General features: G+C 42.6%; 1 protein-coding gene across 2 annotated transcripts in view; it reads left to right on the forward strand.

Moving 5' to 3' along the window:
- LIN7A (lin-7 homolog A, crumbs cell polarity complex component) overlaps nt 1–27,766 on the forward strand; it is a 169,895-nt gene that overhangs the window by 62,764 nt on the left and 79,365 nt on the right. For both annotated transcript variants that reach the window (XM_082255187.1, XM_082255188.1), the window contains exon 2: nt 27,554–27,672. In XM_082255187.1, the coding sequence (XP_082111313.1) occupies nt 27,554–27,672 (119 nt within the window). The remainder of the gene's footprint in view (nt 1–27,553; nt 27,673–27,766) is intronic.

Below are 27,766 nucleotides of genomic sequence, written 5' to 3' on the forward strand. Positions count from 1 at the left end.
TCTGATAGGGGGACCCCCTGCCAGAACACTACAGTCAGCACTCTCTCTCGGAAGGCTTCTATCGAACCAGCTGCCACACACACGGCCTGTGTGTGCTAGGCTTTAATCTGCTTCCTCTCATGGGACAGGGCAGTTATTTGGTGATGGGCCCACCAATGTCACATTAGGAGTCCTTTGCCCAGTGTAAGGGCTAACTAGAAAATCTCAGAGCTTACAGAAGGCCTTGTTTTGCCTATTCCCAGCAGCTGAACAGTGCAGAGGGGATGAGGGGGAAAGCTAAGTATATGAAGCTGGAGAAGGGACATTTTTCCTGCATAGGCAAAGATTTAACCACCCTGGTGGTATTCCCGAGTGTGGTTCGGGGTTAATACAGAATGCCAAAAGCGGTAACCCCGAGCCATACTCAGGATTACCCCACAATCAAACTTACCTTCCACTGCAATCCCCCACTGTCCTCCCCCCGCCGTCCTCCAGCTATCCTCCCGCTGTGTGCTCGGCCGATGCCGTCACCTGTCTTCCGGTTCCCTTCCCTGCAAGCGCCGCGACGCAGGGGGTGGAACCGGCTGGAGATTAAAAAAATAAAATAAAACAAATGACATGATACAGTGTAATCTGTTAGGATTACAATTTTGGATTATGCTATTTCACCACCTGTACCTTTTGCTGTTCTTTGTGCTTGGAAAATTGAGAACGTCCATGGCGTCCAAAAAGGGTTCTTTTAGCTCAAAAGTGCTTTAGGATGAACTGGAAAACAACGACGGTGAATCAGAATTATTTGAAGAACTGAGCAATAGTGATTAGTGGGAAAATTTGTCATACGGTACTAAAAGTGATGACAGCGACAATTCTGCAACTGAGCTCAGCGATGTGCGAACTTGGTGCTCTATTGACTGCGGTACGGATCAGGCAGCGCCTCCAAGATTCCCATTTATTGGAGCACCAGGTATAAAAGTTGACGTTGACCATGACAACCCATTGGCATACCTACATTTATTTCTGACCGATGAGATTATTGAAAAAATAGTTACCAAGACAAACTGGTACAAAGAGCAGCAATTGACTACACATCGAAAGTTTGCAGGATGCAGAAAATGGGAACCAGTGACCAAAGATGACATTTGGAAATTTCTGGGCCTAATAAATATTCAGGGAGTGGTGGGGAAACCCCTGCAGAAGTGATATTGGACAACCAATACATTACTTGCCACTCCATTCTTTGGCACGGTCATGTCAGAGTACAGATTCTCCCTCATAATGAAATATCTCCACTTTGAAAACAATGAAGAACTTGATGAAATGTATTATTATTACATTATAATTTATGATTTTCTGTTTGAAACTTTATCATACCCAGGATGTCTACTAGACTCTTGTTTGGACAGATTTAAGTGAGTTATTCCTAAGAATTACAGGCCTAAAATATAAAACAACATATTTCCATGCAAAACAATGTACCGCTTGTACACTTTCATTTTTTTTTTTTTTTTTTTACTGGGTATTAGTGTAGATATAGTTCCTGTTCTGTTTGTTTGGTTTGTGTTGTACTGGTGGGCTCACATGTTGTGGCTGAAGTTTGTGGTGTCATGGCTGATCAATTTCACTGTTTCCATGTATTAATTTTCTTAGCTTGTCCGAAGGGACAAGACAACTTCCCCTTCTGGGTCATCCAACGCATGCATTGCCATCTGCTCTGTGTCGCATCACAAATGTGGGAATGCTAATTAACGAAAAAATCTTGCAGTTGCATCAGTGAGCTTTCTGTGTGTCTGTGAATGCTGTGCCTGCTTGTATCTGTCATATATAATAATTGAATCCACACCTGTGCCTGACTGAGAGACTCGAGGAATGTGGGGTGTGTAGTTTCTTCATAGAAAGTGTCCATTCTTAAAGCAGAGTTCCACCCTGGTTATACATTTTTTTATAAAAATACCCCCGGGACAGTCAGGGCTAGCACATTCCACAATGGCTAGCCTCTGATCTGTCCCAGGTTGCACTTACCTTTCAGGAGAAATACTTACCTTGAAAATGTCTTGTCCAGCGCTGCCATCTCCAAGCTGAAGCCAGCGCGATGCTCTTTCGCGTCCTCTTCGGTCCTCTTCCTTCTTCTTCGGTCCCATGATGCACTGCACCGGCCCGACGTCACTTCCGGGTCGCGCGCGTCATCCCTCCACAGCTGTTTAGCTGTTTAGAAGGGAATGACGCGCGCGCCCCGGAACTGATGATGACGTTCAGCTCCCAGGAATCATTGCAAAAGCCAGGAAGTGACGAATCGCCGTGGCCGCCGAGGGGAGGAAGAAGGAAGTAAGGTGAGTATATTTTCTCTAAAAGGTAAGTAAAAAAAAAAAAAAAATTGCGATTATCCATTTGTTTTTCAGGTGACCCGGAGCGAGAAGATGGAGGTAAGTATAAATTTCGGGTCTAACTCCGCTTTAAGCTGGATACACACTATACAACTTTTGTTGTTAGATTTCCTTTAGCTTTACCTTCAAATATGTAGTGCAAGGGCCTGCCTGATTGCATATAAATTGAAAGTGTTTAGGTTTGAGCTCATATTATATGGTTTTGGTAAATCTAAAGGAAAAAAATCTATAGAAAATTGCATAGTGTGTATCCAGCTTTAGACTACAGACTGAAGTCATGCATTAATCTGTGCAGTGCCATATGGCATGCCTCATGTTTGAATGAAACAAAAATTCCTGGCAAAGGAATGTGAAGATTTCCTCTACCATTGGCTGTGCGTACAGAGCAACAAATGACGCCATGAAATTACATGATCAATGCGCATCTTATGCAGGAAAAAAAACAGAAGGTGCAGGTTTATAATGTCTTTAAAGTAAAGCCTCGTACACACGCAACGAATTTCCGCCGACCGGCCGTCCATCTTTTGTCCAGAGTGGTGTTTTGTTGGTTGGAATGTGCTCTAGACTGCACACGAATTTTCCCTCATGACAGAATTCTACTTCAGAAGTGATGTCATGTGTTGGTTTGCTTTCTTTGTGTTCTTTCTTCTCTGAGCATGCCCAGTCTTGCTCATAAGATTTTTCCCTGTTGAAATCTGTACTGACTGCACGAAAATCGGACGTGTTTTGACAAAAATTTTATAGCCTGCACACCAGAATTTTTTTGGCCGAAAAGTCGGAGTCGGTTGTCGGAAGCATCATACTAACAAGCCGAAAATCGGCAGATCGGTCGTCGGCTGAAGCTTTTCGGCCGACAATCTGCACGTGTGTACGGACCTTAAGTCTGTCATAAAATGCCTGCCATTGTGGAACTGCTTCTAACTCTCTGGGGAAGATTCACCCAAATTTGAGCATACAGAATCTGGTGCAGCTGTGCATGGTAGCCAATCAGCTTCTAACTTCAACTTGTTCAATTGAGCTTTGACAATAAAACCTGGAAGCTGATTGTTTTTATTACACAGTTGCACAAGAGTTTGCATGCTCCAGTTTTAGTAAATATCCCCCTCTGTCTTAGGTACTGAGTTACTGACCTGAAACCAATATTATGATCAGGAAAGTCAGAGAAAATTCTGAAGTCCTTTTCTGTATACTTGCTAGGTTTAGGAGTGTGTCTATGGGAGAGTTTTACCATTCTTCCAGAAGCACATTTATGAGGTCAGGCACTGCTGTGGTTAAGAAGGCCTGGCTCGCAGTCTCTGCTCTAATTCATCCCAAAGATGTTCTATCGGGTTGGAGTCAGGACTCTGTGCAGGCCAGTAAAGTTCCCCCACCCCAAACTCGCTCATCCATGTCTTTATGGACTTGCTTTGTGCACTGGTGCTCAGTCATGTTAGAACAGGAAGGGGCCATCCCCAAACTGTTCCCACAAAGTTGAGAGCATAAAATTGTCCAAAATGTCTTGGTATGCTGATGCCCTAAGAGTTCCCTTCACTGGAACTAAGGGGCCAAGCCCAACCCATGAAAACAACCCCAGACCATAGTCCCCCCTCCACCAAATGATTTGGACCGGTGCACAAAGCAAGGTCCATAAAGACATGGATTGGCAAGTTTGGGGTGAAGGAACTTGACTGGCCTGCACAGATTCTTGACCTCAACCCGATAGAAAACCTTTGGGATGAACTAGAGTGGAGACTGCGAGCCAGGCCTTCTCGCCCAAGTCTGTGCCTGACCTCACAAATGCGCTTCTGGAAGACTGGTCAAACATTCCCATAGACACATTCCTATACCTTGTGGACAGCCTTCCCAGAAGAGTTGAAGCTGTTATAGCTGCTAAGGGTGGGCTGACTCAATATTGAACCCTACGTACTAAGACTTGGATGCCATTAAAGTTCATGTGTGTGTAAAGGCAGGTGTCCCTATACTCTTGCTAATATAGTGTATATAATTCTATCCGTAGATGAAAAGAGTGACCAAACCATGTGCCATTATCTTATCATATTTCAAATGCAAAACTGTCAGGATATAACAGGTAACTATAATTTCGACAACTCAAAAGATATACATATTGAATGCGTATAACTGTGCGGCTGCAAAGATCCGTAGTCATAGCAACAGCACAGAAAAAATGCCAATACATAATAGATGGCAGTTGTTTAATGCCTTTTATTTTGACAGACTCTGTGACAGCTGAGTAGAAGGGAGTGTGTGAATGATTGCAGCGGTGAGGTCAGAGAAAAGGTCTATCGTCTATGTTAGAAAACTTCATCTGATAGGCCATTGTTCTGCTGCGCCAGTGAAGAAAAACGCATGGTACCACAGTTAATAGCCTAAGCATACTCTCTGAATCTTCTTGTTGAGAAAAAAAGTATTTTAGGTGGTTTCGTTTATTATCAACTTGTGCCCACAATCTAATGTCTATAATATAAAACAGTAGCCAGGAGGCCAGGTGAATACACCAACTCAAATGGAAGACTTTAGTCAACGATGAAAATAACTATTCTCTGAGCTTTTGTTAAGTAAAAAAATGTGATTTGCACCTGATTTTTTTTATCAACCACACTAATAATACTCTTCTTTTAATGGATCAAACCTGCCTTCGCCAGCTGTTGTGTACATTGGCCAATTGGGTAACAGTAGAAGTGGATGTTGCTTTTTTTATAAGAATATGTAGAGAGGCAAGTAGTAGTGTGCATGAATTAACTGACTCGCCAGAGAAAGTCTGAACTCTTGACGTCTCTGTGTGCATTCTTAAAAAAGCCACTTCATCAGTGAAAGATTGGAGCACAGCTATAGTGGATATACATGTCCCTGTTTGGCTTATAAAATACTGTTATCAGTGTGTCTATGAAGAGACCCCATACACACGTACAAGCCTATTCACAGCATGGTGGTAATCCTCTGAAAAGGAAGCATATTTGTCTCATTATTTTTCTTTTTGAAGGATTTTGTGTGATTTTGTCTAATATACATCAACCCTGTACAGCTCTCTCTTGGAAGTGTGAGCAACATGTAAAGTGTATTTCTACTTTTGCAGACAGATTGAGATAACTCTTAATTTATATTTGCTACAGATTCTTATTCACATAGCATATTGAGAAATAAATAAAATTGCAGCTTTTTAGATGCTCCAACAATGTAAAATCTTACTATTTTTTCTTTATAAGGGGGGGCTGGGGAGCTGTATTTGTCATGTAGGCAGACTTTATTATTATTATTATTATTTTTTTTTTTTTTTTTATTGTTTCTTTTAGGTATGCTGTGTGATTAGAAACACATAACAAAACATATAGTGAGGTTTTCTCATATTTGACTGCAAAAGTTTATATACCCTTTCAATTTAAACACCAAACAAGTCAGCAGGTACAAATGCTTTAGCTGGAGGCTTTTATTAACAGCACACTTATGCCTCGTACACATGCAACGATTATCGGCCGACTTTTTGTCCAGAGTTGTGTTTTGTTGGTTGGAATGTGGCTAGACTGCACACGAATTTTCTCGGCCAACAAAAATCTACTTCAGAAGTGATGTCATGTGATGGTTTACTTTCCGTGTGTTTTTTCTTCTCTGAGCATGCCCAGTCTTGCTCATCAGATTTATGTCTGCCGAAATCTGTACTGACTGACGGAAAATCGGCCATTGTGGTGACGGCCAACAAAAATTTTATAGCCTGCACACAAGATTTTTTTTGGCCGAAAAGTCGGAGTCGGTTGTCGGAAGCATCATGCTAACAAGCCGACAATCGGCCGATCGGACGTTGGCCGAAAATTCACTGCCAACTATCGATGCGTGTGTACGGGGCATTAGCTCCCCAGGGATCCTCACCTGGGCCAGTTATTCACCGGTCTTCAGGTTACCGGCACTGGCATGGAAGCTGGCTCTGACTCCTTGCGGCTTCACAGCTGACTTCTCACTGCACATGGCCTAGTCACAGTGCATTTTGTTAATTGTCCCTCCTTTGACATGTCCCAAGAGATTGCAGGAGAGGGGAAGAAGAAAACTTCCAAAGGAATCTCCTAGACTATTCTAGCAGAAGTGGGATCAGGTACCTGCCAAAACTAGGTACCCACTTTCTCTCCCTAAAAAGAAAAACCTCCAGTAATGTTAGAGGAGGGGGCATTCTTAAAGTGATTATAAAGTCTAGCTTTTTTTTTTTTTTAAAAGCAAACATGTTATACTTACCTCCTCTGTGCAATTGGTTTTGCACAGAGCAGCCTGGATCCTCCTCTTCTCAGGTCCGTTGTTGCTGCTCCTGGCCCCTCCTTCCTATTGAGAGCAGCTTGCTATGGGGCACCTGAGCCAAGCTGCAGCCCCGCCTCCTCTCTCTCCTGATTGGCTAACTTTGATTGACAGCTGCGGGAGCCAATGGTGCAATGGCTGTGTCTCAGCCAATCAAAGAGGGAGAGTCCGAGGGACTCATGGACATCGCTGGATAGAGAGGGGGCTCAGGTAAGTAGTAAAGGGTGCTGGGGGAGCTGCTACACACAGAAGGATTTTTATCTTAATGCTTAAAATTCATTAAGATAAAAAACCTTCTGCCTTTACAACTCCTTTAAAAGAGAAAGTTACCCTTTAGCATGAAGTTCCATTTTAAGTGTATGTCCAGCAAAACATTTTTTCTTTAGAGTGGAGTAGGATTAGAAACTCTTTTGGGATTGATTTTTTTCACAACCCCTTTTGAGTTCATACTACTATCCAGGGTTCTGTTAGAGAACTTTTTCTGTGCTGGTGACAATGGTTTTCAGTTGAGATCTGAAAAAGAAATCAACCTCATCAAAAAATGCACTAGGCAGTAGTATCTCTTGAATTACATAAAACTGTTAACATTTTTAAGAGTTAAAGTTAAAATAGAGCTTTATTGCTGTGTCTCTAGATCACATAATAAAATCATAAAAAAAAGTGCAAAATGTATAAACAATAGTGAATAGACCCTCTATTCTGTGGTTTACCTCCTTCCCTACATTTCCTTACATCTCATTTATTGCGTACTTATATAAACTGTTATTGCAACTGGGGCCTTCTTCCAAAGTAGGTCCAATGACTCCCCTGTTTGGTAATCCATACTTTCTAGCTTGGAAAAAGGAGTGGCATCACTGACTGGTCCAAATTCTCCCCCTTCGCCCTTGTCGAATCTGACTTCCATACAGCAGCCCTCATTTATGCACCTTCCAGAATGTACAAGTAAATGTGTGTAGCACCCTACAGGTAGGTGCTAGCTAAAAGTATAGTGGGTCTTGGCTGCCTAACAGCAGGGCCATGATTTCAGCTGGCTGTCACGTCTCCCAGGTGTGTCTGCTGAGAGGGGAGTCTCCCGTCTGGCTCCATGAGAGGATTCTCATTGGACAGTGGAGGAAACCCAATCAGAGACACACTCAGGCCTGTATCTACCCCAGAAGGCAGATTCTGCCGCAGAGGATTCTGGGAGTGGGTATAAGTTTTGAGGGAATGCATAACGCAGCGTCTTTGGCGGGAAGCAGAGTCCCAGGAGGGAGAGTACGGCTGTCTCTCCTCCTGTCAGAAGGATTAGGTGTCTCGGGTGGCTGCCTGGGAATCCAGAGAGTGCTGAGTTGAGCTGCAGAAGGGATCTGGTGTGCCAAGGACCAGTGGAGGAAGAGGGGTCCAGTTCCAGGAAAGCCTGCCAAGGTCGTGAGTACTGTGAACTGCCCCTAGGGGTCTGCCAAGTGTAGAGGGGACCACTCCAGAAAAGGCTCCAGGGATCCAGGAGTCAGCTAGCTGTAAAGGGGGTGCCTAGTCAGAGGACCCTGAAGTGTTAGAGGGGGTACCTAGACAGAGGAGCCTGAAGTGTAAAGGGGGCACCAGTGGTTGGGCCCTGAAGAGTCAGTGTACAGTGTGTAGTGTACAGAGTTAAGAGTTGCAGCAGCACAAGCAGTGACAAGGAGCTACCTCAGCCAGTGAAGGGCTGGAGGGAGCTGTTAAGTGACTTTTGAGTGTCAGGAGTCAAGTGTTCTACAGTCCTGGATCTTCTGAGTTAACAAACGAGTTAAAGTCGAAGTTCGAGCACTATTCAGCAAGTCACTATCTTTAAGCGCCAGGAAGAGTTGGCCGGCATTCAGCTGGCGTTAAGACAGCGCCAACGGGCATTTTTTTCTGTACCGAGTCCCAGTTAAGCCTAGAAGAGCCAGAGGAGTATCCCAATCATTCCCTTCTCCCATCCCCTGAATACAATAAAACAAAACAAACCAAAGATGCCAGAATGGTCATTGTCTCAGTTCTCACACCTGGGTTCACCACTTAAATGTGTTGGAAGTATCTCTGGTAACAATGGCAGACCCATGTTCTACATGTGCATCCAATGCCAATGTTCAACTCACAGTAGAGGAGTGGGATCAGTCATTTACTCTTACCCACTGTTTGTCATTGGCCCATGAGACGAACTTCAAGCTTCTCTTCCGTTGGTATCAGTGCCCCAAGCAGCTTCATCAGATTTAGCCAACTGCTTCAGACATATGCTGGCATTGTCATTCCGCCAAGGGCTCCCTTTTGCCTTTTTGGTGGGAATGCCCTCTTGTCCATGATTCCTGGGATCTGATATTACGCCTGTATACTATTGTCATACAGATGACTGTTCCCAAAATTCCACAAATCACTCTGCTCTCTATTCTACCTGGCTCCTTCAAGTTTATAAAAAAAGGCCTTCTTGTGTCTTCTTGAGTGGTTATCCCATGCCAGTGGTGGACAACTCATGCTCTTTCTTTTGATCGAGGGGGTTATGGAGATAGAATATAGCGAGAGGATGGAGTACCTTCTGGCACGTGAACTGGATATACACGAACAATTTGACCAAATATGGCTCTCTTGGAAGGTGTTCAGCAGGGGAGGACTGGGGCAGGGGGGCAATTGCCCCCCGGGCCACTTTGATGCCCCATAAAAAGGCTGCATCGCTTCTGCCACGGACATGCTTAAAGGATTCCTGGTGAAGTGAAGTAAAAAGTCCCCACCGCTGACCAACTGAGTGCGGGATAAAGACAAGGACAGAGCGCTCACCCCCCCCCCCCCCAGCATGGATGGTGTAAGCTGTGTCTGAGCAGAGACCGGTTCCATGCCCCATTGGAGACTCTCGTCTTCCAGCTCCCCCCAACTGCCCCTGCTGGACAGGGTGCGGAAACAAGATTTGGCTGGTGAGTAGAGAGTACCTTGAGCGGAGCTTCAGTGTGGAATGGGGGTCAGGAGAAGGTCCAGGAAGAGAGAGAATGGGAGGGGGGCTGAGTCATCACACCATGGGCCTCTGGTTTGTATGTGCCCCCTGGGCTGAAAGTTGCCAGTCTGCCCCTGGTGTTCAGGGAGTCATCTGAGTTTCAAAACCTCCTTGCGGGATAATTGTAGAATTGGAACCGGGTTAGAGGTTGTGTGTAGTTTCTTCAGATTGTCCACCCCTAGCTATCTAAAGCTGGATACACACTATCCAACTTTTGTTGTCAGATTTCCTTCAGATTTACCTTTTCTATGTAGTGCAAGGGCCTGCCAGATTGCATACAAATTGAAAGTGTTTAGGTTTGACCTCATATTATATGGTTTTGGTAAGTCTAAATGAAAAAGTCTTCAGAAAATCTTATAGTGTGTATGGCCCATTAGTCTGTCTTTCTGTCTACTTTTCATCTGCTCTGTCTATAGCTGTCTTTTGTTTTATAGACTCCCAATTCCTCTCCTCCTATTAATCTTTCCCCCGCTGCCCACTACTAATCCATTTATAAGTTTCATTATTTTTTATTCTATTTTTTTTCTCCCTCGCTGAAATCGTTGTTAAATGTATCATCATTTTTACCAGCACTAGAAAGCTGTGGCGTGCCCACTTCCCTCTCAAATCTAAAACTCGATTCTATTTGGCACCCTATCTCCTTGTATAGCTATATTCCCGCATCAGGCAATTCTTATCGATATTGGTCCCTACTATTCCCTTGATACGTCCTTTGTGGGGTGTTTTCATTTTTGGTGCACCTCTATATTTTGGTACAAACCTTTGTTTTGTTTATTGTTTTATTTTATGTTAGTTTCTGTTACCTTTTTTGGTATGTGTGTACCAATTATGTATTACTATTTTGTAGACTGAAAATTTTTACAATAAACTTAGAATGAACAATAAAGTACAACTGAGTTGCCTTTCTAAAGAGGCAAGAATACACTGGCAGGATAGTCTAAACGGTAACGTATACTGTATATCTCCATTCTGTTACAAGTTCTGCAAAAACAATGTAATACAATAAGATCTGGGATTGTGAATATAAGGTACTTTCAAATGGATGTGTGGGACTTTTTGGGTACATATAAACTACACAAACAGGGACTGAAACCCATACAATGATCCAGGGCCATATACTGTGTAGAAGCACAGGGGGGAATGACTTTTTCCCCTTCTATTGAGTTGGCTATTGAGAAGCACAGGGTGGATGACCTTTTCCCCTTTTATTGAGTTGGCTTTCAGTGGCTCTGTTGATGGTTTGTTATCCAACTTTTTCAGTATTTGATACATAAAAAGGTTGAAATGGGACCTTTGTGTCTGGGATGTTCTGTATTCATTGATCATTTGTAAATACTGAGATTCACCTTGACCCTATGAATATTTGTGGCCAACTGATATGGTTCCTTTAGATGAGTGATGTGACCTTTATAGACCTGGGCAGGTTCTTTAATGAGGATGCATGGCAAATTAGGACTCTTATTTCATTCCTGTGGCTCTTTCCCACAGTCTCCATGTCAATGTCATTCCCCTTCCTGATAATTTTTAGTTTTAACTATTGGCTGATTTATACATTACTTACATTGATAAAGTAAATTTTGGTTCAGGAACCATATTGAGAAAATTTCATCTGCCTGGTGGATAAGTGTGGAGAGTTAAAAATTCCTTCTCCTCCTCCCCACTGTGTTTTCTGCTTGGTGGATTACAAAGGTCAGCTAAGGAAAATCCATAAAGTAAAAGAAAGTTCATCTGTGAATTCAGGATAAAAAGATGTATTTAAAAATCAATCATAGAATCAGCCTATTTTTTGCCTGACTTTGAAAGAGGCCTATATAGGCATATGCTTTGAAAAGGTTTATTTTTTTTATAGATGTTTGTTTACTCTATATGTACCAAAAAAGCCCCAAATGTTCTTAATTTTCATGCACTTGTTATATGTATTGGGATGTTGGTACATTATGTATGTATGTATACTCAATTTAAATTATTCAAATATATATCAACCAGAAATGCAAAGGGTTGATTTAAAAAAAAATGGAGAGTGCAAAATCTGGTGCAGCGCTGCATAGAAACCAATCAGTTTACAGGTTTTTTGGTCAAAGCTTAACCAAACAAGCCAAATTTAGAGGTTGATTGGCTATCATGCACAGATGAGCTAGATTTTGCACTCTCCAATTTTAATATATTAACCTCGTAATCCCTATAGAAGACAATAAATCTACACAAAGCAGAATAGTAAATAACATGCCTGGGGGATGCCCTGGCCCTGTCTGTAAAGTGGAGCATCTGTACATTGTATAAAACCTTTTACAGAAACACGGACTTTTACTAATAAAATAGGGTGTTTAACCACTTCTGGAACGAAAGGATTTACTCCCTTAATGACCAGGCCATTTTTTTTGCGATTTGGCACTGCAGTAATTTAACTGACAATTGCGTGATCATGTGACTCTGTACCCAAATAAAATTGATGCCTTTTTTTCCCCACAAATAGAGATTTCTTTTGGTGGTATTTTATCATCTTTGCAATTTTTATTTTTTGCGCTATAAACAAAAAAAGAGCGACAATTCTGAAGAAAAAAAAAAAAACAATATTTTTTACTTTCTGCTATAAAACATTCCCAATTAAAAAATCAATTTTTTTTTTATATTTTTAGGCCATTATGTATTCTGCTACATATTTTTGGTAAAACAAATTCCAATAAGTGTATATTGATTGGTTTACACAAAGGTTATAGCATCTGCAAACCAGGGGAAAGATTTATGCCATTTTCATTTATTTTTTATTTTTTCACTAGTAATGGCGGCGATTAGCATTTATTAGTGGGACTGCGACATTGCCGCAAACAGATTGGATGCTTAACTGACATTTTTGACACTTTTGGGGGGACCAGTGACATTACTACAGTAATTAGTGCTAAAAATATGCACTGTTACTGTACTAATTACACTGGCAAGGAAGGAGTTAACACCAGGGGCGATCAAAGGGTTAAATGTTTCCCTAGGGAGTGCTTTCTAACTGTGTGGGGGTTGTATTTACTTGATGAACACAGAGACCTGTGTTCCTAAATAGGAGGAACACAGGATCCCTGTGTTAATCACTGACAGAACAGCTGTGTGCCGTGTTTACAACGAAACACTGCTGTTCTGTCTCTCTGGGGTCTGGGGAGCGATTGCGGGTGCCTGGTGGACATCATGCCTGCCAAACCAGCTGATCGGCCTCCCCTGTGGTGAATGAGTGTGTGAGCGCGTGCCCCTCCTCTCCGCTAGCTGTCCCGCGAAGCAACCTACAGGTCCGTCGTTTTGCGGGACAGAGCCAAGCTGCCACAGTATAACTTCAGCGGTTGGTCAGAAAGTGGTTAAATGCTATCAAAATGACAGTTCCTGGCTGCTTTGTTCTGCTTGTAATTCCCTTCATCTTTGCCAAAACTCTTTCCTCGAAGAGGGTCTGGTATAGATGTTAATGGGGTACCCCACACAAAAAAACAACTGATTGAGGGTTGCCCCATAACTTGTAGCTGGTCCTTTGGGTCTGGTATGAGTTTTAGGGGGAACTCTATCCAAATATCAGGAAAAGAAAGCGTGAGGTTCCCCCAAAAAATCATGCCAGGCCCTCATCTGAGAATGCAGCCTACCACACCAAGGAAGGTGAGCTTATGCCCCCCCTTCAACAATACCAAGTCACATGCCCTCAACATGGGGGAGGGAGCATAATGATCAGGGAGTTCCCCCAGGCAAAGCTTATTTTCCCTATGTTTATAAGGACAAGGACCTCTTCCCCACAATGCTGTTCCAGTGGTTGTAGGGGTATGTGGGCAGGGGGTTTGTCAGAATATTGAAGCCCCCTTAAAAATAAAAGGGCAGCCTGATACTGCCCCCCCCCCCCCCAATGTGAATGTGTTATGGGGAACATAAGGTCCCTAAAAAAAAAAAAAATCGCAAACACAGTTTTTGACAAGTCTTTTGTTAAAAAAAAAAATAGAAGAAGAAGTCCCACATGTACATCTACATCAATTACAATGCCTGATGTCTGCCAAAAGTACAAAAAAAAATGCAGAAACCCCATTGACGACTCCTTAAACATCCATCCACAATTTAAGGGAAGGGGCCATATTTAGTAATTTAAGTGAGGGAGGAGATGGATGAAAGGGCTGGATGATGTCAGTGGTTGGTAAGGATGCAGCGTGTGCAAGTACCTGCTGCTTCCTTAGTAGTCATTGACAGGGAGCTGTCACATTCAAACAATGTTCAGCCTTTGACTGGGCTTCCAAATAGTGACTTTATTTACTTACATTCAAACCAAATACATAGCTCATCCCTAATCTGTAAGTAAATCTACAGAAAAAGTTTCTAAAGTGTCCATTAGTGTCCATTCACTCTGGTACGACTTGTCAGACGACTTGGTCAGCCTGACAAGTCACGCACCATCGCGTCCCATTGTGTAGTACAGGACCCGTTCTAATAGGAGCGACTCAAGTCACTCCGACTTAGAAAAATGGTCCTGTACTACTTCAGGGCGACCTGGAGCGACTTGCATAGACATTCATTTTATGAAGTCCGTGCAAGTCGCGCCGAAGTCGCAGTGCACGCGACTTCACAGGTCGCCCCTTAAGTCAGATTGCCGTAGTGTGAACCGACGCTTTATGTTACTTGTCACACACAAGATTGAATTGCCTGCTGTGGGGTTCTTATAAAAGATAATGAATAAACTGCCATCCAAGTTTGTATTTTTAGAAATATGCACAGTGTATCCAGAAAGTATTCACAGTGTTTCACTTTTTCCACATTTTGTTATGTTACAGCCTTTAACACAAAATGGAATAAATTCATTATTTTCCCCAAAATTCTACAAACAATACCCCATAATGACAATGTGAAAGAAGTTTGTTTCAAATCTGTTCACATTTATTAAAAATAAAATAGGAAAAAATCACATGTACATAAGTGTTCACAGCCTTTTCCATGACACTCAAAGGGTGCATCCTGTTCCCACTGATCCTACTTGAGATATTTCTACAACTTGATTGGAGTCCACCTGTGGTACATTCAGTTGATTTAATATGATTTGGAAAGGCACACACCTATCTATATAAGGTCCCGCAGTTAAGAGTGCATGTCAGAGCACAAACCAAGCCATAAAGTCCAAGGACTTGACTGTAGACCTCCGGGACAGGATTGTGTCAAGGCACAAATCTGGGGAAGGGTACAGAAAAATTTCTGCAGCATTGAAAGTCCCAATGAGCACAGTGGCCTCCATCATCAGCAAATGGAAGAAGTCTGAAACCACCAGGTCTCTTCCTAGAACGGGCCTCCCCGCCAAATTGAGCGATCGGGGGAGAAGGGCATTAGTCAGGGAGGTGACCAAGAACCCAATGGTCATGCTGACAGAGCTCTAGCGTTTCTCTCCGGAGAGCCTTCCAGAAGAACAACCATCTTTTTTAGCACTCCACCAAGCAGGCCTGTAATGTAGAGTGGCCAGACTGAAGTCAATCCTCAGTAAAAGGCACATGACAGTCTGCCTGGAGTTTGCCAAAAGACACCTGAATGACTCTCAGACCATGAGAAAGACAATTCTTTGGTCTGATGAAACAAAGATTGAACTCTTTGACCTGAATGGCAAGTGTCATGTCTGGAGGAAATCAGGCACTGCTCATTACCTGGCCAATACCATCCCTACAGTGAAGAATCCTGCAGTGGGGATGTTTTTCAGTGGCAGCAACTGGGAGACTAGTCAGGATCAAGGGGAAGATAAATGCAGAAATGTACAGAGACAACCTTGATAAAAACCTGCTCCAGAGCGCTCTGGACCTCAGACTGGGGCAAAGGTTTATCTTCAACAGGACAATGACCCTAAGCACACAGCCAAGATAACAGGCTAACAGAGTGGCTACTGGACGACGATGTGAAAATCCTTGAGTGACCCAGCCAGAGCCCAGACCTAAACCCAACTGAACATCTCTGGAGAGATCTGAAAATGGCTGTGCATGATGCTCCCCATCCAACTTGATGGAGCTTGAGAGGTCCTGCAAAGAAGAATGGGAGAAACTGCCCAAAAATAGGTGTGCCAAGCTTGTATCATTATATCCAAAAAGACTTGAGCCTGTGCCAAAGGTACATGTGAAAATGTGTAGCCGCACACAGATAGATGAAATCAAAAAGGGTGTCTTTATTCTTCAAAATCATCCAGGACAAACAGACAGTGTGAGGAACAGAATATGTCCAAGGTAGACGCGTTTCACGGCACAAACGGCCGCTTACTCATTACCACCGTGGTAATGAGTAAGCGGCCGTTTGTGCCGTGAAACGCGTCTACCTTGGACATATTCTGTTCCTCACACTGTCTGTTTGTCCTGGATGATTTTGAAGAATAAAGACACCCTTTTTGGTTTCATCTATCTGTGTGCGGCTCCACATTTTCACATGTATCTTTCCGGACGGTGGATCTAGCCAGCACCAGATTGGACGTACACCTGAGCGGCATTCCCTGCCCCTTCCCCCTTCACATCCTGTGCCAAAGGTGCTTCAACAAAGTATTGAGCAAAGGCTGTGAATACTTATGTACATGTGCTTTTTTGGGTTTTTTTTATTTTTAAAAATTTTTCAAAGATTTCAAACATTCTTCTTTTCACGTTGGGGTTATGGGGTATTGTTTGTAGAATTTTGAGGAAAATAATGAATTTAATCCATTTTGGAATAAGGCTGTAACATAACAAAAAGTGAAAAAAGTTAAGTGCTGTGAACAGAGGCAGACTGACAGCTCCTGGGGCTCCCAGGCAATAGGAGATCATGGGGCCCCCTGTGTCCCCTCCCACACTCAAGCCACACCCACACAAAGTCCCACCTACACATTGCATGCGCTTGTGGCAGCCATCCTCCACATATTGCAGGTCAGCTGCATAGAAGGGCCCCAATTCTTAGGCTCACAGAGATTCCCATTGGTATTGCTGGAAAGTCACCAAACACCTGAAAGATTCAAGGGTTGCAGCCATCTGAGAACCAGTCAGGTGCTGTCACATATAAGTAAAACAAGTGTATAACTGCGCTAGTATACAACAGCAAGCTGCAGCTTAGAGTGAGACAGCACCAAATAAACTAGTAAGACAGAGAAAGCTGCGCTTAACAGTGATAGTGATAGAAATAAATATATCAAATGGTGTGAAATAAGCAAAAATGTATAAATTAAATATGAGCGTTAACTCAAAAGTGACAGTAATACATATAAGTAAATCGAAATATGATGCACATATATAAAAATGCATAAATAAATAAGTCCAAGTCTGTGAAATATAGTCCCAAAATAGTAATAGGGAAATAATTGGTAAACGAATAAAAAATGTGCCGTCCACCGCACTGCTCCAATCACCAAAGCGTGTGAATAGGCTTACCAGATGGCAAAGAGTAAAAAGCCCATAATAGCCACTAGATGTAAATCAATAGATCCATCCAGGAGGGGGACATTAATCAAGGCAGGAGCAGTATCTCAGATGATACGGGACAACAGGCGACAGTCAAAGCAGGATCCGATGACAGTTTGGCAAGTCCGCATGATTCATAGTGGAGACTATGAGTCATGCGGACTTGCCAAACTGTCATCGGATCCTGCTTTGACTGTCGCCTGTTACATGGTTACATAGTAGTTGCGGTTGAATAAAGACAATAGTCCATCGAGTTCAACCTGTGTAGGTGTATATGGCCGTAATCATCTCTCATACCCCTTAATGTTCTGATCCTTGAGATGTATGTCCAAGAGTCTTTTGAAAGTAGCCATACTTCCCACAGAAACTACCTCTTGTGGTAGAGAATTCCACAAACTTGCAGCCCTAAAGGTAAAGAACCCCCTGTGTTGCCTGAGGTTAAAACGCTTCTCCTCTAATCGCATTGTATGCCCTCGAGTCCTCATGCAATCCTTTCAACTGAATAGCTTTTTTTCTGTGCTGAGATCACCATTGAGGTATTTATAAATTGCTATCATGTCCCCTCTCAGGCGTCTCTTCTCCAGGGAGAATAAATCAAGCGATTGCAGATGCTCTTCATAATTAAGGTCCTCCAATCCCCTAATTAGTTTAGTTGCCCTTCTCTGGACTCTCTCCAGCTCCAACACATCCCTCCTGAGGACTGGCGACCAGAACTAGACAGAATACTCCAGATGCGGTCGGACCAGAGTTTTATAAAGTGGAAGGATTATAGGTTTATCTCTGGAATACATCCCTTTCTTTATGCATGCTAATATTCTGCCGGCTTTGGCAGCTTCCGCTTGACATTGCATGCTATTGCTTAGTCTATCCTCTACCAAGACTCCCAGATCTTTCTCCATTTTTGATTCCCCCAAAGGTTCCCCCCCTAAAGTGTATTGTGCTTTTATATTTTTAGTGCCCAAGTGCAAAACCTTATACTCCACATTAAACCTCATTTGCCATGTCGTAGCCCATTCTGTTATTTTGTCCAGGTCATTCTGTATGATATCTGCTTCATGCTGTGCAGTTATTGCCCTGCTCAATTTTGTGTCATCTGCAAAAACTGATATAGAACTACTGATCCCATCCTCAATGCTGTTTATGAATAAATTGAACAAGGTTGGTCCCAGGACAGAGCCTTGGGGGACCCCACTTACCACCCCAGACCAGTCTGTCCCATATGATTTGAGATACTGCTCCTGCCTTGATTGATGTCCCCCTTCTGGCTGGATTTATCGATTTACATCTAGTGGCTATTATGGGCTTTTCACTCTTTGCCATCTGGTAAGCCTATTCGCATGCTTTGGTGATTGGAGCACTGCGGTGGAGGACGGCACGTTTTTTATTAGTTTACCAAATATTTCCTTATTACTATTTTGGGACTATATTTCACACTTGGACTTAATTTATTTATGCATTTTTATATATGTGCATCATATTTTGATTTACTTTTATGCATTACTGTCACTTTTGAGTTAACGCTCAAATTTAATTTATTGATTTTTGCTTATTTCACACCATTTGATAATTTTTTTTGTATCATTGTCACTGTTTAGCACAGCTTTCTCTGTCTTACTAAGTGCTGTCACATACCTGAGAGGAGACTGAATTGACGAGGTTGGCCTCTCTTATATCTCCTGCCCAGGCCCCACTGAGAATGAGACAGAGGGTGCCAAGGGACAGGAGGGACACGAGTGCCTGTGGTGGTTGATTGCAGAACCTGCAGCAGGGAATGCGACTCTAAGCAGGCTGTGGAACCAGAGAAGCAGGAACAGCAGTTATGTTCGGAGTACTGGTCCAGACTAAAGGGGCACTCTGCTTATGCTGATGGTTCTGGATAGGCAGCTTGTCAGGATTCTGGAGGCTGGAACATACAGCAATGTATGGGGCTGGTGCAGCAGACAGCCAGGCAAGCACTCGCGTGGCTCCGAGAGCCAGGATCAGAGGCAGGAACAGAGTCTCAGGAATAGCCGGAATCATCAACAGGTGGGCAGCGAGGTACCAAGTCATGTGCAGAGCTAAAGTCAGGAACAGAGCCGGGTCAAGGTTAACAGAAAGGCAAAAGCAGAATCCAAGGTCAGGTCCAGAACACATCAGGTCAGCAATGGGGGAAGCATACAGAAACACTCAGGACACAGGGTACAGCTGAAGATCAGTCAGCAAAGGAAATGGGAATGAGCTCCCTTTAAATAGCCCATCTTTTTCTGGAAATACCCTGCGCATGCGCATATCCATGCGCCAGACGTCTCACAGGGATTCCCTGACATTGCCCCCCCTTAGGGGCAGCCTCCATCTGGCGCCAAGAGTAATTGTGTGCATACGCGCATGCATGCGCCTGTTAGCCATTTTTCTGAAAATACCCTGCGCATGCGCATATCCATACACCAGATGTCTCACAGTGATTCCCTAACAGGTGCCTGATGGCTTCCAAACCATGCCTCTAGGAACCTTTGTGAGCCTAAACACTTGATTATTGCAGCTCAACTGTATAGAGGGGGCATTTTAACAATCTACTGCAGCATAGCCTATAAGGAAGTCCCGGGATTCTTTCTGTAGAAGCATTTCCATGTTTAAAGATGGCTGTCGCACAGGGGCCATCTTTATATGCAACCAGGGTGTTTTATGAAAGCAGCGGGCCTATGTGTAGGATCCAAACATTGGCACTAATGCCAGAGAAATATGTGTGGCATGCATCTCAGCAAGAATGGGGGGTAGTTTTCAGAGGCTGAGGGTAGCACCTGTTGGTTACATGACTGAGGGGATATTTGCTTTATGCGGACATTCGGCTCCTATCAGTAGGGATGATCGAACTTTTGAAAAGTTTGGTTCGACCAGAACACCCGAATTTCCCGAAAGTTCGGTTCGGATTCCAGAACCCCATTGAAATCAATGGGACCCAAACTTCAGGAATCAAAAAACACAATTTTGAAGCCCTAAAACCCAATAAATGCCTCTAAAAAGTGCCTAGGGTTCTTGGTCATGCCCCAGGAACTATGAATCAGGCACAAAAAAAGTTCTTAAAAATTGTCCTTTTTGATAAAGAGCCAATTATTGAAAAAATTATTGAAGAAAAAAAAAAAAAAAGATTTCTTTGGATTTAGTGTCTAGGGGGTCTAAAAAGTGTACCTGTGAAGTTTCAGCTCTGTAGCATGTCCAGAACCAGAAAAAAAACATATCATTTTTCTTAGAATTTCAGTAGCGCAGGGATGGTGTTACCCTCCTTTCACACCTGGGCGTTTTTGTTTCAGGCGTTTTTCAGGCGTTTTTTGTATGTATATATGTATACCCCTAACCCAGAATCTGCATAGTGGGGTCACCCTGACATGGCAGAGTTCGGTCACCCTGACATGGCAGAACCAGATCACATTATACTACACTACGGTCAGCCTGACATGGCAGAGTCAGATCACATTAAAATACACTACGGTCAGCCTGACATGGCAGAGTCAGATCACATTAAAATACACTACGGTCAGCCTGACATGGCAGAGTCAGATCACATTAAACTACACTACGTTCAGCCTGACATGGCAGAGTCAGATCCCATTAAAATACACTACGGTCAGCCTGACATGGCAGAGTCAGATCACATTAAAATACACTACGGTCAGCCTGACATGGCAGAGTCAGGTCACCCTAAACTACACTACGGTCACCCTGACACCTTTACTATCCCTACAAAAACTAGATTTTTGAATCTAACTATAGTGGTATATAGTACCCTAACTACACTGCACATCCCTTTCCTCACACTAATAATTGCAAAATGACACTGGAGCTTTACAAGCAGCAGGAGTAACAGAAATGCTTCCACTCTATTCCACAGCCTCTGTATTACAGTGCTAGAGGTTTGGCGGGGCTATGTTATATACTGGGGGGCGTATGGGGGGTGTATTCACTCCTGATTGGCCTCTGGACCCCCTAGTCACTCCAATCGGGGTTTACTGATGTTTCTGGGCCAATCATGGGCTTTTAAAGCCCAGTTCCTGTTCCATTGTATTTTGGGCGGTTCTGGTGGCCGAATTCTGAACTTTTACCGCAAAAATTTCGGAATTCGGCTGAATTTCGAACAGCCAATGTTCGGGTCGAACCGATGGTCGACCCGAACCGTTCGATCATCCCTACCTATCAGCACCTCCCTAACATGGTTGCCACAATTTTAGTTTATACTGAGAGAACATAGAAAATCTACTGACAGAACATATTTTTACTGAGAACCTGAAATAATACAGAAACTCCTACAGAAGGGGGGAGAAGGAAAAGGGAAAAGCAAGAAGAGAGATAGGAATAGGAGGTAAAGAGAGAGATGGGGTAGGTGGGAAAGTAGGAGATGGAGGATGGGAGGGGAGAGAGAGGTGAGAAAGGGGAAGGGGTGAGAGACAGAGAAAAGGGGGTGAGAGAGAGGGGGAGGGGATGAGAGAGGTGGATGAGAGAGGGGGATGAGAGAGGTGGATGAGAGAGGGGGATGAGAGAGGGGGATGAGAGAGGAGGATCAGAGAGGGAGATGAGAGAGAGGGGATGAGAGAGGGGGATAAGAGAGGCGGATGAGAGAGGTGGATGAGAGAGGCGGATGAGAGAGGGGAATGAGAGAGGGGGGTGAGAGAGGGGAATGAGAGAGAGAGAGAGAGAGAGAGGGGATGAGAGAGAGATAGAAGGAGGGGATTAGAGAGGGGGGATAAGAGAGAGGACGAGAGAGGGTGATAAGAGAGGGGAATGAGAGAGGTTATGGTAGTACCAAGAAATATGCAGCTAATTTTTTTAAAAAAATAATGTTTTTTACTATTTTGGCCAGTTTTCCTTTGATAATAAAAAAAAAAATGAGATATCCATTACCATTTACCACCAAATGAATTCCCAATGTATCCTAAAAAAAACGCGGTGTAATCCACCTGGATGCACAAAGTAGTTGTGATGATGATATGTGCAGTTTTACTAACACATGTCAAAGTTGCAAAATGACTTAGACATTTAGATTTGTTTTACCCTTAAGCCCCGTACACACGTACCGATGGTCGGCATACAAATGTTCCTCTTTTCTCCCCGGGATGTCGGTGTCTGTTGAAAAGTGCAAAGACAGCACAAGGACAGCACAAGAATTTTGTCTGCAGACTTCAGCTGACTGCAGAAGTGATGTCATGTAATGGTTAACTTTCCCTGTGTTTTTAATTTTCTGAGCATGCCCAGTCTTGCAAATCTGCGGTCTGTCGGCCGAATTCTGTACTGACAGGCGAACAATCGTCCGTTCTGGTGTCCGCAGACAAAAATTTTCATGTTTGCAAGAAAGACTTTTGTCCGCGGATTGTGCGCAGACATCTGTCGGAGGCACCATACTAACACGCGTACAATCGGCAGATCTTTCGTCCGCCGACGTTTGTATGCCGACGATCGGTACGTGTGTATACGGGCCTTTAGGCGCGAAGACGTTGAGCTTTGTGTGCTCTGATTTCACCTGGTGATCTGGCCAGTAACACATCTCCTGTATTGGAGTGCCCCACTCTGGATGAAGAAGCACAGACACCTTTGGACAGCAGCATTGTCCGTCTGGGGGCAGGGTAGTGTTACACTAGCAGATAAATTGAAGCTGAAATCCAGCTAGCACTTTTTCTTTTACAAATGACTGTATCGTCTTTAAAAAAACATACACAACAGAGCCAATGGGACGACAATCCAGTTTTTTTGTGTTTTTTTTTGTATTAAAGGTTTTACATAATAAATAAAAGCGTATCTTTGTAAGAGCCCCTGTCTGTGGTAAATGGTTTGTCTAAACTGCTACATCTGCAAGACATCTTGTTCTTTTGAAAAACAGCATACCTAGTACTGACAAGATCGCTAGGTGAAAATAAAGAAAAGAAAGCAGATAAAAACTTGCAAAATAATAAATATTTGCTTTTAAGTTTAATACCACTTTAACCACTTCTGGAAGTGGTATCAGTGATGACTTAAAAATGAATAGAAAGCATCCCTAGAACAATAAGTTCCAGCAAGCAACCTTCATTTCCAGCAACTTGGCTTCTGGTCTATCTGATCAGCAAAACATGCTTGGTTTTTTTTTTTTTAACAACTTCTGGAACGGAAGGTTTTGCCCCCTTAATGACCAGGCCATTTTTATGCAATTCAGCACTGTGATACTTTAACTGACATTTGCATTATCATGCAACGCTAATCCAAAATAGAATTGATGTCCTTTTTTCCCAGAAATAGAGCTTTCTTTTGGTGGTAATGGATCACCTGTGCGATTTTTATTTTTTGCGCTATAAACAAAAAAAGAGCGATAATTTTGAAAAAAAAAACAATATTTTCACTTTCTGCTATATAACATTCCACATAAAAAAAAAAAGAAAATCTAAGTTTTTCAGCTGTTTAGGCCAATATGTATTCTGCTACATATTTTTGTTAAAAAAAATCCCACTAAGAGTATATTGATATGAGATGGTTTGCGCAAAAGTTATTGTGTCTACAAACTGGGGGAAAAGATTTATGTCATTTTTATTTATTTATTTACTAGTAATGGTGGTGATCAGAGAATTTTAGCAAGACTGTGATATTGCGGTCGACATATCGGACACCTAGCTGACATTTTTGACACTTTTGGGGGGACCAGTGACATTACTACAGTAATCAGTGCTAAAAATATGCACTGTTACTGTACTAACGACACTGGCAGGGAAGTGGTTAACACCAGGGGCAATCAAAGGGTTAAATGTTTCCCTAGGGGGTGCTTTCTAACAGTGTGTGGGATGTACTTTTGAAATGAACACAGTACATTTACATTGTTTTGTGAGACAGAGCCGACCTGCTACAGTAAATGTACTGCTGGTGGTCGGCAAGTAGTTAATATGTACAGCCTTAAGAAAAGAAGGGAAAGATTATTAAAGATAATTAAAACTTTTAAATTAATTAGGGGTGTGAATAATCAAATTGTATGATATTCATTATGGTTTGCATTTATGCACAAGGTGTTTTCCCAACAGAAAAGTTTTACTGTGTTGAACCCCCCCCCCCCCATCTTCGACATGAAAAAATTGTGTTTCCTTTTCTTGGACGTGTAGCCAATGAACTTTCCAATGAATTTGATATCATTGACACAGACGTTTGCATGGGGAACATCTCCAAATGGGTATTGTACACTATTTCAAAATACATTTTCTTCTACAGGGTTAATAGTGTAGAAAATCAAGCAGTAGATTTCCCCAAGAGAATGGCACATTGAGTGATTGCATGTTCCATGTTGCAAGTTAGGCTGGCCATAAATGGGTCGAATTTCGAAATAATTTTCTTTTGAAAATCTTATCTAAGAATTTTCGTTTGCACCATTAGTGGGTCGCAGCAATGGCCGATTTTCGCGCGGTCATCGAATTTGAGCAATCGGGATGTACATTTTTTTAAAAACAAAGGATTTTCTAATCAATGATAGGAGAATTGTGCGAGAAATATAATCGAAAAAGAAATATGCATGAGTGCATGAAAAGAAAATTTCCAGAAAAAAGGAAGATTCCCGAAAAAAAGGAAGTTTCCCAGCCACGAAAACTATGTACTGTAGCAACATGAGGTGAAATTAAAGGCTTGGTTGGTTGAATTTAGAAATCAATGGTGGCACCATCGGATCACAAAATGCAATAAAATGTTGATTTTCAAAAGAAAATTATTTTGAAATTCGACCCATGTATGGCCAGCCTTAGTACAACCAACTATGGTAACTGCAAGTGAGCTTCATGTTATGGCCAGCCCTACTTTACTATTATCTTGTAAATGATATTACTGTACAGCTCCAGCCATGCACTTAAAAATACAGTAGAAGCCCGCTATTTCCCATATTATTTGTAGTAGCTATTAAAACTTTAGCAATTTGCGATCCGCCACAACCCTGACATTTTGGGAATAGATAGTAGGGGGAAGAGTCATAAGTGTGCTTTGTTCACAGATGACCTCTTGTTGTTTATCACATCCCCCCACACCACCCAACCAAACCTCTTGTTGCTACTAAATCGATTCAGGAAAATTTCCGAATTGCTAGTCAATCATGATGTCAGAGGTGCTGAATGTTAACCAACCAACTCCAACGCTCCAGAGATTCAAGCCCCAATTCCTCTTCCTATGGCAACTGATGCCCCTCTCCTATTTGGGAATCTGACTGACTTCCAACATAGCCTCACTGTACAAAGCTAACTATCCACCTCTGTTTGCTAAGCTATTAGAACACATGAAGGTATGGTCTGATTCAAAATTGTCCTGGATGGGAAGAATAGCTTCTGCTAAAATGAAAGTTCTACCTAGGTTATTACGTATATTATTTTCGGACTATCCAAGTCCCTGCAGATGCAACGCGCTGATTCCAATCTAAAATCCTCTATTACATATGGGGTGTTAAGGGTCCCAGAATAGCTTGGGCCACAATGTACGCCCCTAAAGACCCAGGTGGTCTGGGAGTGCCCGTGTTTAGGAAAAATCACATATCTGCACAGCTAGCCCAATTATGTCAACTTCCTAGCCGCCACTATCGTCCTGATTGGGTCCCACTGGAGGCCCAGGCGTGCTCTCCTCTGGCAATGGACCTCATCCTTTGGACTTTTCCAAAACACTGCAAAGCTATTTTGAGCCCAACGCTCTCTCAATCATTACACATATGGGATACGAGTTGCAGGAGATGGCCTTTACGTTCGGCACATACCCCAGTGGCTCCTCTTTTGGGCAACCCCCTGTTCCCCCTGGTGTACGACCCGATAGCTTTGGTTGGTGGGTGAACAAGGGATTGCACTGTATAGGCGACTATCTAGACCACAGGGGAATACGTCCTCCCTTGTACTTCATTGGGCAGTTTGGGGATGCCCTCCACGGAGAGCTTCCCCCTACAATAAATTCAACACTTTCTTAAATCACGAAAAGACGGTTCTGACCTGACAGTACGCACCATGTTTGAAAACAGGTGCATGCAAGATGCTGCTCTCCGGGGAGGCATCTCCATTCTTTATAAACAGTTTATTATCCCTCTTTCTAGAGTGTCATATCAGACAGCGTGGGGGAGGGATCTGAACATAGCCCCTGAGGTGGAGGACTGGCGTAAATGGACCCAGTGAGTAGCTTGCTATCGTGTTTCTGACGCTCATTGCGTCAGCATGGAAAAGTTATAGACATAGCACTGATGAAACGTAAAGTTACATGGATCATGCTGAATGATAAAATAGTGAGCGTTCTATGCAACAACCCCTTTTCGAGAAATGATGGTCGCCCTGGCTAACATACCTACAGGTCCCTAATACATAGAGTTGGTTACCTGGACGGCCAATGGAGGATTCCTGAATGGTTTCATCCTTTTCCTTTTCTTTCTTTCCTTCTTTTCTTTCACCTCTTTAACTTCTTGGTACTCTGCTCCTACGAACCTTTCGCTTCTCCTTTCCCCTTTTCACCTAGACACTCCTTGGTGTATTGTTGGATTCATGTTCCCCTATAAGGGACAGTTGTAAAGCTTGATTGTTGATAAAGCCTTACTTATTACACAACATGGTAAAGAGGCTCCATTGCCACATATGCCAACCTGCTGTGGTTTTATTTTGTTAAGGCTCTGTATCTGTGATCACACTGTTTAGCAAACACACAATGCACTAGGTGGCTGGTTGGATAGTGGCCTCGTAGAGTTTGTGAAGTTTGAACGTTTTACCAGTAGTTTATAATTAGTTACTGTCCTGACTTATATACTAGTTATAGTGTGTTTGGGCCCTCATATCAGACCTAACCTGCATGTTATGGTCTTCAATAATCTCTATTAAACCCCACATTTGTATGTTTCCTATGTTATATGCTCAGAGCGTGTGAGGATTATTTGTTGCTCTACCAAAGGATCTTTTTTTTTTTTTTTCCTTGTTTACTAAAAATAATTAATAAAAAACTGACTGAAACTGACAAATACAATAGAAGCTCTTATATACAAAATATTTTGCCTGCCAAAGGATATGCCAGGTTATATATATATTTTTTTATAATGGTCTATAGCATAACAGGGGACATTTGCTAGTAGTAGTAGTGGTAGTCTATGTCCTTCACTAATTACTTTATCATAAGTCAATGGATAACATCTGGCTCCCAGAACAAAGTCAGGTAGGTAAGGTGACATAACTGTGTCACTGCCAGCTGGCTAGCCATCCCTCTAAGCTTTGAAACATAATGCATGCCAAATGAATCCTCAGAACAAGAGCTTGTAGTAGCAGGATTTAGAGGGAACAGATTGTAAAATACACAAAGGTAAGCACTTTTATTGTTAGTAATTATATGGCTTTTGTGCTGCTTTACAATATATTCATTTTTCAATTTTCGGTAACAGTTTATTCCAATATACATTCAGCTTTTCAAAAGCACAGTCTATGTGACAATTTGCATTTCTTGCCTGAAACTCTGTGTATAATCCATTAGTTATTGTGAATTGTAATCATCTTTTCCTCTGTGCCAGTCTGCTTTGAAAGGTTCTATATTTGCTTGCCTGTGCATAGTAATTGTTTCTTGGTTTATTTATTCAGATGTTACCCGAGCTATAGAATTGTTGGAGAAACTGGAGACATCTGGGGAAGTGCCAGTACACAAGTTACAGAGTCTAAAGAAAGTACTCCAGAGTGAATTTTGTACTGCCATAAGAGAGGTAATGATGAGAATAATGAGAACATGTTTTTAAGAGACAAAATCTTTTCACTTTACTCAATTTGTAATGGGTGCTATCTTGTGTTAGATGGTGT

This window comes from Pelophylax lessonae (genome assembly GCF_965119305.1).
Source record: "Pelophylax lessonae genome assembly, chromosome: 4".
Taxonomy (NCBI): domain Eukaryota; kingdom Metazoa; phylum Chordata; class Amphibia; order Anura; family Ranidae; genus Pelophylax; species Pelophylax lessonae.